This window comes from Betta splendens, chromosome 10 (genome assembly GCF_900634795.4).
Source record: "Betta splendens chromosome 10, fBetSpl5.4, whole genome shotgun sequence".
Classification (NCBI taxonomy): Eukaryota; Metazoa; Chordata; class Actinopteri; order Anabantiformes; family Osphronemidae; genus Betta; species Betta splendens.
In genome coordinates this window covers 7,235,293-7,252,205 of record NC_040890.2, presented here as the reverse complement: position 1 = coordinate 7,252,205, position 16,913 = coordinate 7,235,293, and the positions used below count along the sequence as shown (strand labels likewise).

General features: G+C 51.0%; 1 protein-coding gene across 3 annotated transcripts; it reads right to left on the bottom strand.

Moving 5' to 3' along the window:
- Positions 1 to 9,292: 9,292 nt before the first annotated feature.
- On the bottom strand, positions 9,293 to 16,858 carry LOC114864636 (androgen receptor-like). Of its 3 annotated transcripts, XR_008695788.1 has the most exons (10): positions 15,571 to 16,858; positions 14,624 to 14,760; positions 13,864 to 13,980; positions 13,392 to 13,511; positions 13,100 to 13,309; positions 12,548 to 12,692; positions 11,739 to 11,869; positions 11,483 to 11,634; positions 9,960 to 10,300; positions 9,293 to 9,868 (listed from the first exon to the last, which is right to left on the bottom strand). XR_008695788.1 is itself a non-coding variant. In XM_029165539.3 (9 exons), exons 1-9 carry the CDS (start codon positions 16,413 to 16,415, stop codon positions 10,136 to 10,138), a joined length of 2,022 nt encoding a protein of 673 aa, XP_029021372.1. In that variant the 5' UTR covers positions 16,416 to 16,858; the 3' UTR covers positions 9,293 to 10,135. The 3 variants fall into 3 exon arrangements, 2 of the variants coding, with proteins under 2 accessions (XP_029021372.1, XP_029021373.1); XM_029165539.3 differs by having other exon boundaries at positions 9,293 to 10,300; XM_029165540.3 differs by having other exon boundaries at positions 9,293 to 10,300; positions 13,100 to 13,306; positions 15,571 to 16,857.
- Positions 16,859 to 16,913: the final 55 nt, after the last annotated feature.

Sequence of the window (16,913 nt, the reverse complement as noted above, 5' to 3'; positions counted from 1 at the left end):
TTGACTGCAGATGCTTTATTCGTCGCTTCCTCGATGGCCGTGCGTGAAATGTGGTCGTCGAGGAGCATGTGGGGGCATCTGTGCGTGAGCTCATCGCGCTCTCGCTGCGCTGTAAATAATGTTTGCCCCGCTTGATCGCAACCTTCACCCGTGGCTGAGAGAGGAAGTGACCGGAGGGAGACCATTAGCCAGTTTAGTGATTTATTCATCTGAGCGGAACGTCCACGGTCGGTCTGAAAAGGTGCAATACGTCACAGAAGACATGGCAACTTCACAGGAAGTCATGCAGGTAGGTCCCGCTGTCACTGACCCAAACTATTGTATGAACTAAAAACAACTTCTGAAGATTTAAAACAAAACTATGTGCACATAACCTACGCAAATAACAGATGCTTGGTTATTTGAATTAACAAATATTTTATTCATTTTTGGAGCTAGAGACTTCATGTGTTGCGTGTTTTCTTTGACGTGGTTTTTAACACTGTAATGTCCGACACCACGTGAACACCGCAGCAGCGGTAAAAGGCAACAGGTTGAATCCATCCCTGAAACGTAGCGTCTAAGACCCAGACAGGCCGATAAAGCTGCTTGTTTCCTTACCAGAGTCTTTTCCTTTAGTAGTTTGTAGTTACTTCGGTTCTGAACTCTTTTAGTTACTTTCGTTTTGCCAGACAAACGGTGCAACTGTGCAAACAAACACAAGCAGGTAATTAAACCAATCAGCAGCGCTGCTGATGTGATTGACAGAGAGGCGGAGCCAACCAGGTAAGAGCGAAAACAGTTTCTGGTGATTGCGCGTCATTTAAAACGACATAAAAATGTTCGTGTATTGGCTTTACGACATCATAGACGCTACAGACCCCAGAACTATCGATTAAATACGATAATTATCGTATATCCGCCAACACTGTCTCCTACAACACACACAGCCCAGCACACGATGGCGCGTTCACGCTCCATGATCGTTCAGGCGTATGTTTGCAAAAAAAAAAAAAAAAAAAAAGGAAAACAAACTGTGGATGCATTATCAAATGGATTAGGAGGGGAAAGTGATAAGCCTCGTGAGCAGAGCGGCTCACAAACAAGGCGTCTGTTTGTTCATTTGGCCCTCGTGTTTACTCCAGCCTCTGGAACCAGCAGGGAATGAGAACGACACTCATTTCATATCAGGTAACTATAGAGATTAGCAAACACACTCTTCTGCTTCAGTTGCCGCTGCAGTGCTAATAACAGTGCTTGCACTTCCTCAGCTAAGCTCACACACACACACACACACACACACACACACACACACACACACACACACACACACACACACACACACACACACACACACACATAATGCAAACTGAACAATTTTAATTTCAGTGTGTCTTCTTGTATGTGAAATGGGGCCTAATAAATGGATGTACACGATGGATGGAACGTCCTCGCGGTCCTGATTCTGCCCTGACGCGATGCTTCTCGGTTGCTTCATCTGTTGTGACGCCTCCTCTGGGTTCTTGCAGAGGGGTTCACTCCACCCCTCGAATCCATCAGGCTTTAGAGGAGGGGGGGGCTCCATACAGCTTGTTAGAGTAACACGTATGACCACGTAGGAGCCCTAATGAGCGGGAGCTAGCGGGGAGAACCGTGTCTGGACGACAGAGAACATAAATCTCCTGTCCTGCTCCGCGCCCCAGGGACTGCACAACACCAAAAGTGTGTGAGTCTGCGTGAATTCACTGAAAACACAGCATGGGTGTGTGTGTATGGGTACACGCGTGGGGTGTGTGAGCACAAACACACACAGACTGTGATGCAGATGACTATAGCCGCGTCCTCCCGGGAGTCTCATCCACCGCAGATGAAAGAGGCAGGTTGTTTGAATTATGATCTAACAATAGTGTTCCACTCCCACTCCATAAATGAATCCAATACTGGCACATCTATCATTACCACAGGACACACACTCGGCTCCCTTCTTTTTCATTTGGAACGAGTTTTGGAAATCAATCCAGCCAAAGCAGCCTGCAGGTTATGATAATCTCCCTCTGTTTTCAGCTCGCCCTGTGCATAAAGCGCAGTCTGCGGCGTTGATCAGATTTAGTGCGTCTCGCTCGCTTCCTTCCTGCTTCCTGAGAGGAGCTCCGCTACGCTTATCTGCTGCGCCTCGCTGATAGGGGAGCGAGACGTCGGCCCGGTGGTCTCCTCCCTGACGTGGGCCACCCCCCCCCCCACCTTGCAGTGCGAGGCGCGTAATGACGGTATAAAACTCCATTAAAGTATTGATTTGTGGGTGAGGTTTTCCCCCCTTCCACTGTGAGATATGAGCTTGTGTGGATCTTTAAATAAAACTGTCTGGATGCAGGCGGGAGACAGAGGAATGGACAGTGTTGAATGGATACCACAGGAATGTGTGTGTGTGTGTGTGTGTGTGTGTGTGTGTGTGTGTGTGTGTGTGTGTGTGTGTGTGTGTGTGTGTGTGTGTGTGTGTGTGTGTGTGTGAGAGACGCGGTACATGTGTGAGTTATACAGCCCCAGGGAGCTGCTATGGTCATATTTTAATAACTTGGAGTATGTTGGATTATGTACTGTGGGCTTGTAATATCACACTGTCGGGGCAAAGCCCTGACGGATCCTGTGTTAGGTGGCTCTTCGCAGAAAGGAGGAAGAAAAAAAACACACACGTATCAGGGGACTCGCCAAAACATTGTTTTCACTTCTGCAGCACTTGTGAAAATGTGAGCTCCCACATGATTCCAGTTCAAAGGTACGTCTTTGCCGTTTTGTCTGCCTCAGCACACACGCCGCCCGCTCTCCCGGCTACAATGAGCGGAGCTCCAGGTTTAATAGGCCTTAAGTAGTGCACTCCCTGCGCTGCCTTTGAAGAGCAAACACTCTATTTGCTCTCTCACACATGTACACGCGCGCACGTCCATATATACATATTATATATTTATTTACAGGCGCTGCTGCGTGAGCAGTAAAGAGCGGCGGAGCGGTGGCTCGCCCGCTCTCCGACACATCAAAAGGGGAGCTGAGGGGAGCAATGCGTGGAATGATGTGTGTGTCGACTAAGTCCGGGATGCCATTCATGGCTGCAGCGCTGCGGTTTAGCTGCCGGAGGAGGCTTTAAGGCTGCGGCTGGCGAGTTCGACACAGTAGTCGTTTCAATCGCGAGTGCTGCTTTTTGCATTAGGGGGGAAAAAAACAGATTTACTTCAGTGTCTTTTTTATGCCTGAACAAAGTGCAGGGAGCGTAAATGACAGTCAGGCGCTTGGGAGAATAGCGAGAATAGCTCGTCATTAAAGTCACGTAGCTCACTCTGTAAAGACATAAAGGCCGTGAAACAACACAGGGAAACATCCTGTTTGGGGAGAGAGAGAAAGTGAAATTTAACAAGGTGCGTGCACAGCGTGAGTGCATCTGTGTGGGTGTGTGCTACGCTCAAAGGAGAAGGGGAAAGTCGCAATTAGCCCCGTCCTATAAGGCATGTTTATTCCTGAGTCATGCTATAATTACACATGTCGTCCTTTGTTTCCTACTTCCCATAAAATTGGACGCATAATGAGGGAAAAAGAAAGGGGGGTGGGGGGTGTTGGGGTCATTTCAAGCTCGTTTAGGCCTTGCGGAACGTCTACGGGCTCCGAAGTGGAAGGAGAGCAGAGGTCTGCGAGCTGGGACTCCTTCGGCTCCAGATGGGAACCTTCTGTTACGCTGCGGCGAGACTGCGCCGTGACGACGGCGAGCTCCGCGGCGCTGGACGCGCCAGAGCCGAGCAACACGAAACAAGACAAATATGAAAAAAAAACGCCACCGCGAGGTTTTCCCCACGTCTTCTATTAATATCCATTTCCAGCTGCAAGTGCAAGAGAAATGTCTTCATTGAATGTTTATGAGGACGTGTTTTACTTTATTTATTTATTTATTTTTGGTTTTTTTTACAGTTCGGCCGAGAGAGATGATAAAAAGGCAAGTACAAATGATCCAAAAACAAAGCGCAGGAGTGACTGCTCCTAATGGGGCTGGTTTCAGCAGCTGTATTAACAAGCCTGCTTGGTTTCCCACTAAGTGAAGCTGTCAAGCCGTGCGTCCGCCGTGCTATGTTTAGGACGTCTAAAAGAGTTGTGTTTTCTGGCACCGGGCTGATAATAAATGCTAAAAGGGTGACCTTACGTCTCCTTCCCTCCCCGTGTTGCTCTACGGTCGCTCTCAAAACAGACCGAAAAATCCTCCTGAACCGAGGGTCAAGAATCTATCAGCGGCGCTTTTACAATAACACACATTTCCATAGCGGCCGTGTGAGAGGCAGCCCTGAGGGAACCGAGGAGAACGGCCTCTCTGCTAGGTAGTGAACTCCTCTTAACATACCATAACAACATATTACTTTCAATTGAATCTCTCATGTGTTAAATAAGGTTAAAATACTTGTACCTCTCTCTGAGTGGGTCCCTTTGCATATGCAAATGTGCGACTGGCGAATTAACTGCTTTCATTGCGGCGGGGTGAATCATGAATGTGCCTTAGATTTGCTTGCTTGGGTTCCAGCTATTCTCAGAAACTAAATATTGGCACCGTGAGAAGAATCAGAGATTGGAGTCTGGAAAAAAAAAAAAAATCTGGATTACGCTCATAAACACACACGCGCACAAACAACGAGCAGCCTGTTCCGAAAGGGTCCCATGATTATGAATTATTTCATCGTGACTGCTTCAATGTAAATCTATTGCTTTGTCCTTGGAATGTAGTACTGCAGTCGATATAGTTGTAAAGACTGGGTAATATTCTCAGACTAAACCCTTTGACTAATGAAACAATAGATGGAGGAGGGGGGGGGGGTCTTTTGCCAAGTCGGCGATATTGGATTTGGATTGTAACATGGTGGTGTCAGGTTGGACTAACCGGGGAAGGGGAGGGTAAGAATATCAAGTTAGAATCACAATAGACAGGGGCCGATTGTTATTGCACCGCACTTCCATTAATAATTCAATCATTTGACCCGTGACATGATTTCCCGTAAAACAATCTGATCCTCTGCGGACCGATAGAGATATTTCAAGTCTACGAGTGTGTGCGCTGTCTGTTTTGACCTTCCCAGTATGACACAGAGCCGGTGCCCGAGGCTACAACTACAAGTATAATATTTAGAGGGGGGGAGAGGCAACACACTGGGAGGAGAGGGGAGAGGAGAGGGGAGATATCAGAAGGTGTGCGTCCACGGCGGCTGGCGTTTCCTCAGCTCAACATGCATCTGCACCAGTGGAAGGCGTCACGCAAACCGGGCACTTAAAGCTGAGCAGAGAACCTGAGCGAATGCAGAGTGCATGCAGAACGCACCTCCCCCCCCCCCCCCCACCCCCACACACACACACACTGCGTGTGAGTGGACGGAAACGAAGGCCGGTAATGTCATAATGCATCGCTTCGGCGATCGACACTGACGGAGGATGCTTCGCGACTGCGTCTCGGGCCCGAGTGGAGGGGGCCCCTGCGCAGGAACACACACAACACGAGCGCAACGCACTCGCAAAGGGGGCGCCGTCTATCGGGCCGCAGACGGCGGCCTTGGACGGGCAAATCTGTCCTGTGATGGCTGTAAATGAGGGCTCTGGCGGCGCTGTCACATCGCGTTTGGCTGGGACACTGGAGCTATGAGGCGCTAGCAGGGGCTACGAGGGGGGGGGGGGGGGGGGGGGGGGGGGAACGCGGACACAGTGTAGTGATATAATGAACTTTGGGGGGAAGGCTCGAGCACCTACTGCTGCTGCAAAATAAAGTGAGGAAGGATGGACGGGGGGAGGAGGGGGGAGTAAATTGAGTGTGGAGGAGGAAAAAAAGTGAGGAAGAGGGCAATGATCAAGATAGAACTATAGAGCGGGTGGGAGAGAGAGAGAGAGAGGCTGGGAAAGCACAAGCCCCGAGCTAATCGCTGTCGGATGAGCGAGGCACCGCCAGCGTCACACCAGAATATTTACTCTAATTAGAGGCGGCTAATGCGTCTCCAGGTAAAAGGTCTGTCGGCGCTTTCCTGAGAATAATTAGGAGCACAGAGCTGCATTGTCCGGGAGAGCGGCGCACGGCTCCCTTTGTACATCATTAACAGTTCGCCGACAACAAAAGCGGAGTTAATAGAATATAATGCGGTCTCCTCACCCATCGGCTTGTTCAAATGGTCATTAGGGTAATGCAGAATAATTCCTTCCTTCTGTGCTTTAACCCAAAACTCACAGGCTCCTCCCACTTCCCATGAGCCCCTCTGCGTTTTGTCCCAAACTCCTGCCTCCATTTTCCCCTTTTCCTTGATGGAGAATTTTCTCGTCCACGTCGAGATGATAAACACCGCGAATTACGCTCATCAGTCTTTGTAAAACATGCGAAATCCCCCATAAAGCACTTAATTCGGGGCCGGGAGGAGACGGAGCCAAATGTATAGATTTACAGTTCCTCACCAGGTTTTAATGCATCATAAACACTTGGTGTTTTTTGGTCTCGGTTCCAATAAAAACAGGGAGCGCGGGGGTGTAATATCTGGAGCTGGGGGAAATTAAAGCTGAAGTTTCTCTCCTCCTCGGTGCACGCACGCACGCACGCGCACACACACACACACACACACGTTAATCAGCAGCCCTGAGAGAAATCTAAGACCACATCTACACCCAGTGGAGGGAACATGATACAACCACATCTTTCCCCTTCTACACATTCCCCCGTTTCTCTTAATGATCAACACACACACACACACACACACACACACACACACAGGCAGGCGCTGTCTCTGCTGATAAATTGGACGCAAGTTTCAGTACGATTAACTAAAACTTAATGAAGACTGAAAGTGATCTCAAACACGGTAACCGAAGAGGGGAAGTCTGCGAGAGAGCATGAAAGCTGCATTAGAGCGGTCGACGGTCGCTGTTTTCCATTTCTGCTCCTGCTGCTATTTCCAAAAAAAAAAAAAAAATCCTCTTGGTGTGCGGTGACAAACACAAGCCCAGCGACTGCTGGAAAAATACATTTCGAGCGAAGACAAATGCCTCATCCACTGGGAGTAGCCTGGGGCCGTAATGGCTTCCTTCGCCCTCTTTCTTTTTCCTCCCCTGGAGGGGATTTTCCCTGAACTACTTTTAATGTCCATGCAAAGCAGACTCACGCAGGACGCAGCTAACACGGGACACGTCAGGGCCAAGGTGGATGTGCTAATTTGAACATTTCCTTAAGTTGTGATGGGGAAAAGCCCTTTAGCCACTATGGGACAAGCTGTCGGTTTTCCATATCGGCAGCAATTTTGAGTAAACAGGACAAACCCCATTAGTCACACATTTGACTAGTAAAATAAAGTTACACGCCGTCCACTTTGTTAGTCAAGTTTGATGTGTTTGAGTGTGTGTCTGTGTGTGTGTGTGCATGCATGTGCGTGTCTGTGTGTGCGTTTCTGTGTGTGTGCGTGCATGTGCGTGTCTGTGTGTGCGGGTCTGTGTGTGTGTATGTGTGCGTGCGTGTGTGCATGTGTGTGTGTGTGTATGCGTATGTGTGTGTGTCTGTGCGTGCTTGTGTGTGTGTGTGTGTGTTTGTGCGTGTCTGTGTACTTGTGTGTGTGTGTGTGTGTGTGTGCGTGCGTGCGTGCACGCTCTTGGCTCGGCGTGGGGCAGCCGGGCCCAGCTGCAGGAGTCTGTCTCCTCTCGTCTCCCCCCTCCTGCGCTCTCAGTGCTATCAGGTTGCCACTTCTACTCCTCCAGCCCATTACACAGGCCTCTTTATGCTGTGCTAAAAGCTGATCATGTTCAAACACTCCCGGGAAAAGCTCCTTAAAACACGTCAGGATGAGAGGCCCTGTCTGGTAAAATATTAATAGGAAGTTAATTGGTTGTTAATGGACTGGTGCTCGGGCAGGAATCACCCTCCATTAGATAGGCCACTGAAACGACCCATTCAGAGGTGTCGTCTTACCACCTCCTCCATCTAATTGTTTTCCGGTCACTCTGTGGCTGCAAGGTGCTGTAACCTGGTGTTAAAGACATTACTGCTGGAGTTTTATGTAAGGTCCCGCAAGAAGCAGCCACGTTTCCCCCCAAACCTCGGCCTCGCTGGCGTTGGGTCACTTTAGTGTCAAAGTCTTAACTATTTCCTTTTGTTTCATCCTCACGTGTTTAAAGTCAGTTGTAGGGCTCAAACACGTGTTAATCACTCCTTCATCTGCACATGAGGAAGCACTTTTAAATGTAGTTGTTTGTGCTTTCTGTGGTTGTCCGTACCCACGAAGAAGAAGAAACCCCCCTCTTCTGCTAGAGTAGACATGTAATATTGATGCGGCGCAGGCTCGGAGAAACACAGAAATCAAATGGAATCTAAACTAAGTTCAAATGTCGACATCGACGCATACATTTTTGATCGCTGCGAACCTTGCGAGACTTTCCGGAGAAGCCGGAAACGTGTATATTTAGAAATAAGTGATCTTTCAGCGTGTCTTTCAGTCCCAACTGCGTTCAGCTCCGATTCATTTATGAGAGGGACAAATTCTTGTTGGAGGAGCTTGTTCAGGAAATGGAACTTAAAGTGGCAGCAGACGTTCTCCAGACAGTTTTAACCGTGTAACTAAAATAAACCAGCTCTCAAAGATATGTTGGTTTCTCTCCCTGCACACTGTACAGCAGGATATTTGTTTTTATATTCATATATGCATCTCTAAAGATTGTTTTTCATATCCATGTTAATATACATTTTACATTAGAACTTATGAAACCCAACCAGATATAATTTTCCATATTTTAACATAATCATAAGAGGAAGGTTTTCTTTTAAATTGATGTACTTTCACTGTTTTTAAAAACTGATTTACTCTCTTCAGTGCTATCAAATCCCTTCTCGTGACTTCCACTATTTAATGGTAACCTCATTCAAACACTGAGTGAATCCGTGTCCAATTACCTTACTACGCACATGTCAATGGATTCGACAGATGTTGTTCCTAAAACACTACTGTGAAGCTCTTTATTTCCTGGTGCTGGTCCCTCATCCCCCACTAGGTGGCAGTAAAACACAAGCAGCGACACCCCCCCCCCCCCACACACACACACTCTGCGAGTGTCTGGTTCCGGTTTCCTGCTATAATCTCTTACCTGGTTGGAGGATGGTGAAATAACCCATGATGTGGCAGCAACAGAAAGGCTTGTGATGTTTTCTAAAGCCTGTCTGCCTCTAAAAACATCACAGGCTCATAGATGAATCTATTAGATAGAGTGGAACAGTAAAATCACTGTATGATCAATCACATGTACTTTAAAGAGACCACATTCAATAACGGCGACTCTGTCCTGGTAATTAACCCACAGCTGCAGTTTTATTACATATTTAGCTATTAGTCCTGGAACAAATGAGCAGATCGTCAGCTTGACCTTGAACATTGAGCAAAACTGCCTGAAGCTACAAATGGATACGTGATAATGCACAACAAAGCACCTGCAACAAACACTTATAGAAACTGTAGAAACAGTATGAAATCTTAACCCTGAAAAAATGCACTTGAATTATATCTGACACCCAAAAACAAGCAAACTTAAAAAAAAAAAAAAGTCATCCATAGTGTGTTGACCAAAGAGTCATTAGAGTATTTTTCTGTGTTTCCAAATTGTCATTATTATGATCTCAATTTTACGTTTGACATTCAAAATATTCACAAAAATACATTTGAAGCAACGCAATTACAATTCTCCTTCTATGGATGTGGACGACTCTCCGATATGGCTTGGTTTCTTAGCATGCACGCCACCGCCGGCCTCCTGTCGTCCCGCTGAGCACGGCGACGTTCGACGAGCTGCGGCGAAGCGCGGCGCTTCTCCGCCGTCACCGGGCGCCCGAGTGACGCCGGGCGGCGCCGAGGAATGCATGCTAAAAAGTTTCAATTAGCTCCAGACACGCTTGGTTTGCATGACACAAGGTACAGGCAGTAAAAAGAACAGCACGCGTGTATTTTGATTACCTCAGACTGGAAGAATGTGCTGTATTCCCTTCATTTACTAGCTCATAGCCTCTCTCTCACTGTAGGAAACGAGGGGCTTCAAACCTCCTCCGCCTCATATGATGGTAAAACTCTGGTCGACTGGATGCGGGAGCTCAGGTGACGCGTGGGACCGCCCCCCCCCGGGACCCGTCTCTCTAGGCCGTGTTGTGGAAAAGGATGGGCTTGACCATGCCGGAGAGGATCTTGGGCACGTGCACGCTCACGATCTCCGAGATCATCTCCGGGAAGTTCACGTGCGTGTGCAGCGCCTTGGCTTGGATGAACAGGTCGTAGGTGAACTGGTGCAGCTTCCTCACAACCTGAGACAGACGGCGACGGGGGAGGGGGCAAAGCAAAACGTAAGCCATGAGGAGGTGGCAAACGGCGCCAAAGCCCGTGTTTGACGTGAGCTTTAGGAGGCCCTTTAAAAAGATGACAGTCGTTGTGACACTCTAAGTCTGAGCGCGAAGACGTCTGAGCTGCAGAGTCCTGGTCGGCGCTGATCTCCCGCCTAGAGGGGCTCTACCCGACAATCCCCGGCTGCCCTTCAGCTCTCGAGCTGTTAGAAGGCGAGGGACGTGAGTGGGACAAGAGAGCAGCTGGTTCTGCTCTACGGGAAGAAAGTTTGCAGCACGTCGCTCCAATTGTTCTCACCAATTAGCTCTAAACGTTTACGAGGATGAAAAGCAGGTGATCTACGCCTTCTACTGGCTGCACACGTACCGAGACTCTTCACTCATTCACACCCAATCAACAGCAGCGTTAGGCACTCAGATTCCTGCTTTGCTCATTACCCAGCATGCTTTGAGCTTCCAGTCTTAGAAAATGTTTGATATATTATAGTTTTTAAAGATGTTCTTCTTTTTAATGTTAATAATTGAATTGTGGGGAACTCACCAGACCGATGCTCTGAGCCACACGACTGTCATACGTTTACTTTTTTTTAACTTTTATATTTCAAAATAAAATATTAATTGCATAAATATTCACCTTGTGGTGACAAAATAACAAGAATCACAGACTGTAACTGTTTTCTATGACTCCAGCAGCTCCAGCAGCTGTGAAGCGCTCATTAGTAGATATTTGCTGCCGCTGGTTTTCCTGTCATCATTTGCATCAATAATAGAGTTTATTATAATTCTTTAAAGGCTTCCTGATCTTCTGCGATGTGGCCGTGCCGCCACCAGAGGGAGGCTCTGTCATTATCCTCCCCACAGGATGAGGACAGCGTTATGACCGTCGAGCTTGTGTTTAACCTCAACTAATTTGTACAAACAGCAGATGTCGCCTATAGACGTTTCCAGCAAATCACTTGTTCGGTAACTTATTCGAATAAACTATTAAATACAAGAAGCTCAGATGACGTCAACCATTAAAATGACCTTTTGAAATCTGTTAATTAACAGTCTGGTGTTCGTGTTTGTGCACTTGATATGTGCACGTCGGGCCACAAATAGTTCCTACGTGACAATAATAAAACTGCCAGGCGTGCCGCGTCTCACCGACTGGAGGTAGTCCAGCAGCTCCGTGAGCTGGAACAGTCTCTGCGTGCGGGTGGTCTCTCCACGGTGGCTGACCAAGCGGTCCAGCTCCTTGATGTAGGACGTCCGCAGCTCATCAAAGCAACGCTGGCTCTTGAGGCCCTCCATCGGCACTGTGACCACAAATCCACAACACAACAATAACTCTGGCGCTTTATCCGTCCCATCGCTCCTCTGCGGCCACACGCCGCCGCGGCCGTATTTTACATGGACTCACTGATGCTGAAGAGGACCAGGGCCTTCATGCAGAGGAACTCCTCCTGGGTGACCTTCAGCATGCAGAACCGCTGGGACAGCAGCTTCATCCGCATACAGTGCTCGTACATGCTGGACACTTGCATCCGTTGGCTGCGAAGAGGGGGCGGTCAAAAAAAAAAAAAAAGACAAAAAACAAACAAACAAAAAAAAGGGCATTAGAGGTGACAAAGCGAGAGGCGAGGAGCCAAGGGAGCGGAATATGCAAAGGGAACGGAATTAAAGGTAGAAGAAAAAGGCGTCAGAGGTGAGGGGGGAAAACGAGGGAAATGAGTGAGCTGGATAATAGAAAAAGAGAATGACGGGGAGGCAGAGAGAAATGAGGGTCAGCAACAAGGGCAGGCGTCTCCATTACTATGCAGGTCAGAAACGAGTGAAAGCAGCCTAATGCAGCAGAAGGACTGTTTCGCTAATGTGGCACGAAACAGCAGCCGAGAGAACGCTGCTTCGGGGAGCGGCGGCTCGCATGGAGGATGGCGCGTTCTGGAAGACGCTTCAAACAGAGAAGGAGAGGGAAGACAAGTTGAGGCGTCAGGAAGGAGCGAGGGAGGACGCCGGGAAAGGAGCGGCGCGTGGCGGGAGGTTCTCGGGGGCCGACGGCGGGTTTTGTGGAGATGAAATGGAATAAATCATCTGAGGAAGCGTCGGGAACGCAGCACTAGATATTTCCCGCCGCCGCTGACAGGCGCTGAGCCGACCCGGACCCTAGAGGCGGCGACGGAGGCCCGAACGGGCCCGGATTGTCTGCTGCTACACGACGCAGCCACTTACTCGTTGAAGACCAGGTCCGGGGCGAAGTAGAGCATGGAGCTGTTGGTGAGCGTGTAGGACCTCCAGCCCAGAGCGAACACCATCACGCCCATCCAGGACAGCTGGATCACCGACATCTGGTCGTCCACGTGCAGATCGCGGAAGCCTGCGAGCGAAGGAGGACTCATATCACAGATCAGCTGGAGGCCCAGATTAACCTGCGCGGGTCAGTTTGATGGGACGCTCATTCTAAGCGTCTTAAACGTGAACACACCGCCCCCTAGTGGCTCGTATTTGCACAGGCCGGAGATCCTGACATGACTGTGGGACCCGGTCCAAGTGCAGCAGCAGGAGCGTGTCGTGCTAGCTGTGGAGCCCGGCTGCACCGCGAACGTGCATGCAGCATCCGCATACTTGCCGACAAGTCTGAACACTTGCGTTGGACTTGGCAGGAAGTACAAACGGGCTGTGGAGCGACGCTGAGAAATGAAAACCAGCGTGAAAGCGTTTGTTTCAGGGAAGCACGTGCTTGCTGGGCGTGTGTGTGTGTGTGTGTGTGGGGGGGGGTCTCACCTGGGATGGCCTTGGCCCAGCGCACCACGGTCACCAGCTGCCGCTCGCCCAGCTCGTTGAGGCTGGTGAGCAAGGACGCGGGGCAGTCGGGCTGGGCCGGGTCGTGGCCGGCGTTGACCACGGCCGGCTCGATGCTCTGCAGCACGCTGAGCAGCGACAGGCAGGAGCGCAGGGTGGGGGGGATGCTGAGGCCGAGGGGCGCCGGCGCTGCTGGGGGACACAGGCACACGCTCACGGTCAGCGGGCGCAAACAACCGGGCCGGCGCTTTCAAACCCGCCCCGGGTCCCGCACCTCTGTGCTCCGCGGCGTCCTTCCGGAACGCACCGGCCACCGTCTCCCCGGACCCCCACGCGGCCGCGGCCCGCTCGTCCTCCGCGTGCCTCGTCTGCCCGGCTCCCTTCAGCCTGCGACCTGCCGGCGCCGCCGCCGCGGGCACAGCGTGCGGAGAGGAGATAAGCCAGATCTTACGTGCGATTCGCCAGAGAGAGAGCGAGTCGGGAACGACTGTAACTGCGACTGTGATTACAATAAAGTGATCTTTGGGGCGACTCTTGTGTCACTGTGCAGCATCAGTAAGGGAGTCTCAGGGAGCTGGACGCTCGCTCCAAACACACGCAAGCCTCGCTCTCTCTCCCTCGCTCCCTCTTTTCTCCCTCTCTCTCCCTTTCTCTCTCTCTCTTTTCTCTCTCTCACTCTTCCTCTTTTTTCTCTCTCTCCCTCTCTCTCTCTCTCCCTCCCTCTGCCACCGCCGTCGCTCGCTCACCTTTGAGGCTCATTCCCAGCATGAAGCACCTCTTCAAGCGACACGAGGCGCAGTTCTTCCTCCTCAGCTTGTCGATGGTGCAGTCGTTCCGGCTGGCGCACAGGTGGTTCTGCTTACCTGGGAGACAGAGCAGAACCCGAGGGGGGGAGGGCGGGTGGGGGCTTTAACAATGTCGAGGCTTCCACTCTTAGCAACGATATGTGGGTGTTTACTGACAACGGACAACTTGCCCTCCTAATGTTAGGTCACTGTGCCCTGCCTGCATGATCAAGTGAGTGGGCGTAATGCATTAAATCCGCAGATGCATAACTGTGTGCGTGTGTGTGTGTGTGTGTGTATGTGTGTGTGTGTGTGTGTGTGTGTGTGTGTGTGTGTGTGTGTGTGTGTGTGTGTGCGCGTGTGAGTGAGTGCATGTGTGTGTATGTGAGTGTGGCCCTGTGTGTGTGTGTGAGTGCGTCCATGTGCGTCCCTCTGCGTGTGTGTGTGTGTCCGTCCCTGTGTGTGTGTGTGTGTGCGCGTGTGAGTGAGTGCATGTGTGTGTATGTGAGTGTGTCCCTCTGTGTGTGTGTGTGTGTGTGTGTGTGTGCGCGTGTGAGTGAGTGCATGTGTGTGTATGTGAGTGTGTCCCTCTGTGTGTGTGTGTGTGTGTGTGTGTGTGTGTGTGTGCGCGTGTGAGTGAGTGCATGTGTGTGTATGTGAGTGTGTCCCTCTGTGTGTGTGTGTGTGTGTGTGTGTGTGCGTCCCTGTGTGTGACACCCACCCGCAGCAGCCCTTTTGAAGAACACTTTGCAGCTGCCACAGGTGACCGCTCCGTAGTGACAGCCGGAGGCGTCATCGCCGCACACCTGACACACTCGCCTGTCCGACAAGTAGACGCCGGGAAACAAATCCTCGTGCCTGCGTACAAACAAATTCACAAGCAAATCTGTAAATAGTCATTTCAGCGGTGTCAAAAGTGGCCACGAGGCGCTAGTGAAACAAGAGTGCAAATTTCTACCGGCCTGTAAACAAATAGAAAACAGACAATATTTGGGCCACTGTGTGGCTTTTATAACACTGGGGTCCTTAAAGCCAGTCCAATCCAATTAAACGCCTATAAATCATTATCTCATGACCGATCACGACTGACGTGAATCACAGACGACTCAATGTATTAATTCCAAAGACAGATTCCTGAGTTAAGTGCTTCTAGGAACCAATAAGTGAAACCAGAACATTTCCTTCTCCTCGAAATACGGGATCAGTAACATGTGTCGAATCTCTCGCCTACAGGATGGCATCAATTAGACGCCGGCGGATAATGACGGCACAGATGAGCGCAGCTCTGGAAAGTTAAGGGCTACAGTGAACTTTGATTGCAGTCGAGCTGCGTGCTGCAATACAACACGAACAAGGCCGAGAAGACACAAGTGATATGTGCTGATACTCATCTGTCTGAGAGCGAGGAAACCCCACATTATTCGTCTTTACTGGATTTACTACTTAGCCTCGCGCACAATTATTAAATCGTGGGATTTTGAAAATAAATGACGAATTAACGCGCTGAGTTCATTAGACTCCTTTATGAGAACATGACACGCGCTGGGACGGGATCCCCAGACACGCCGTTCACGCCGCATTTGCTCTTTTCTCATTTAATCGAGCTGAGTCTGTGCGAACACAATCGGAAGCGCGACAGAACAAATCAGTGCTAAACCAGTTATTCACCTGAATCTGCGGTCCGTGCAGTTCACCCACAGCGACGGCTCGGTCTTGACGGCGGAAAAAGTGGCCTCATCTTGGGGAACTGCGCATTGGTACCGGTCCAGCTGGCCACAGCCGTGCGCCATCGCTGCTCGCGTGCTGTCTTTGCCGCCGTGCTCGCCCGTTCCGTACCAGCCGCAGTAACACTCTCCCCGGGGTCCCACGGAGCTTTGCCCGCAGTTGCAGTACTGACACGGCAAACCGCGTCCCGCCGGGCCGCCTCTCTCGCCCGCGTCGTACGCGCGCTCCTCCGCGCACCAGAAACCCGGCGGATCTCTGTACGGCGCCGCGTTTGCAGCGTGCGGTTTCAGAGGTGTGAACTGGTCGACCTGGGAGGAAGCGCGCCGCTCCGACGCCGCGCCGGCGAACAAGTTGGCGTCGCGGTAGACGTGCCGGGCGATCACCGGGGCGATCACCGGGGCGATCACCGGGGCGATCACCGGGGCGCGCGCCGCCGCCTGCGCGCTGTCCGCGTCGCTCGACCTGAGCAGGTCCATGCAGCTCACCTGCTGTGCGCCGGGGCACACTTCTGCAAAGTCGTCCCTTCCGAAGCCGGCGCCGCTCGGCGACACCCGGCCGCCTCCTAAAATCATATTTCCCGACGCTTTAAACTCCGGCCGTCCGCGGGAACCGTCCCCCGCGGCGTGATCGCCGTCCACGAACGCGCTGGCGGAGCACGGGTACATGTTGTGCGGGGAGCAGACGGGATCCAACCCCAAGGACACTGACACTGCCTTGCTCAGCTCCACGGCGCTCGGGCAGGCGTACGCGTCCGCGACGCTATCCAGGCGATCCGGCTCATTCATCATGGAGAGTTTAATGAACCTTCGACGTCGGACGAGCGCGAGTGAAAGGTCACTTTTCGGCTGGCGTCGCTGTGAGTTGGAGCCGCGCGCTGGCGTCGCGAGGAAAAAAATAAAAACAACTCTTTGCGAGCGGCAGGCGTCTCCCCAGCGAGGCTCCGGTCATGTATCTCCGCCGAGAGGAAATTCACATGAGTCGTAGGCGCAGACGTAGGTTGCCACGGGGAAGGGACGTCCCGTCGATCTGATCCCCGAAGCGCACGCGAACTTCTTATAAAGTCGTCGCTTTTCTAACGCGGACGGTTTCCGTGCGACCGGAGTGAGCCTCGTGCATAATAATCATAAGTCGCCTGCGTGTACTTTGAACTTATGCACCCAGTCCGGTTTTTGTCAGTAAGCCCGTAACTGTACCGTAACTTATTATTACAATTGGAATCCATGCACCGCGCCCAAGCTCTCGCGAGAGCAGTCGGCGTATGTACACGAGTAAATCATCGCCGCACG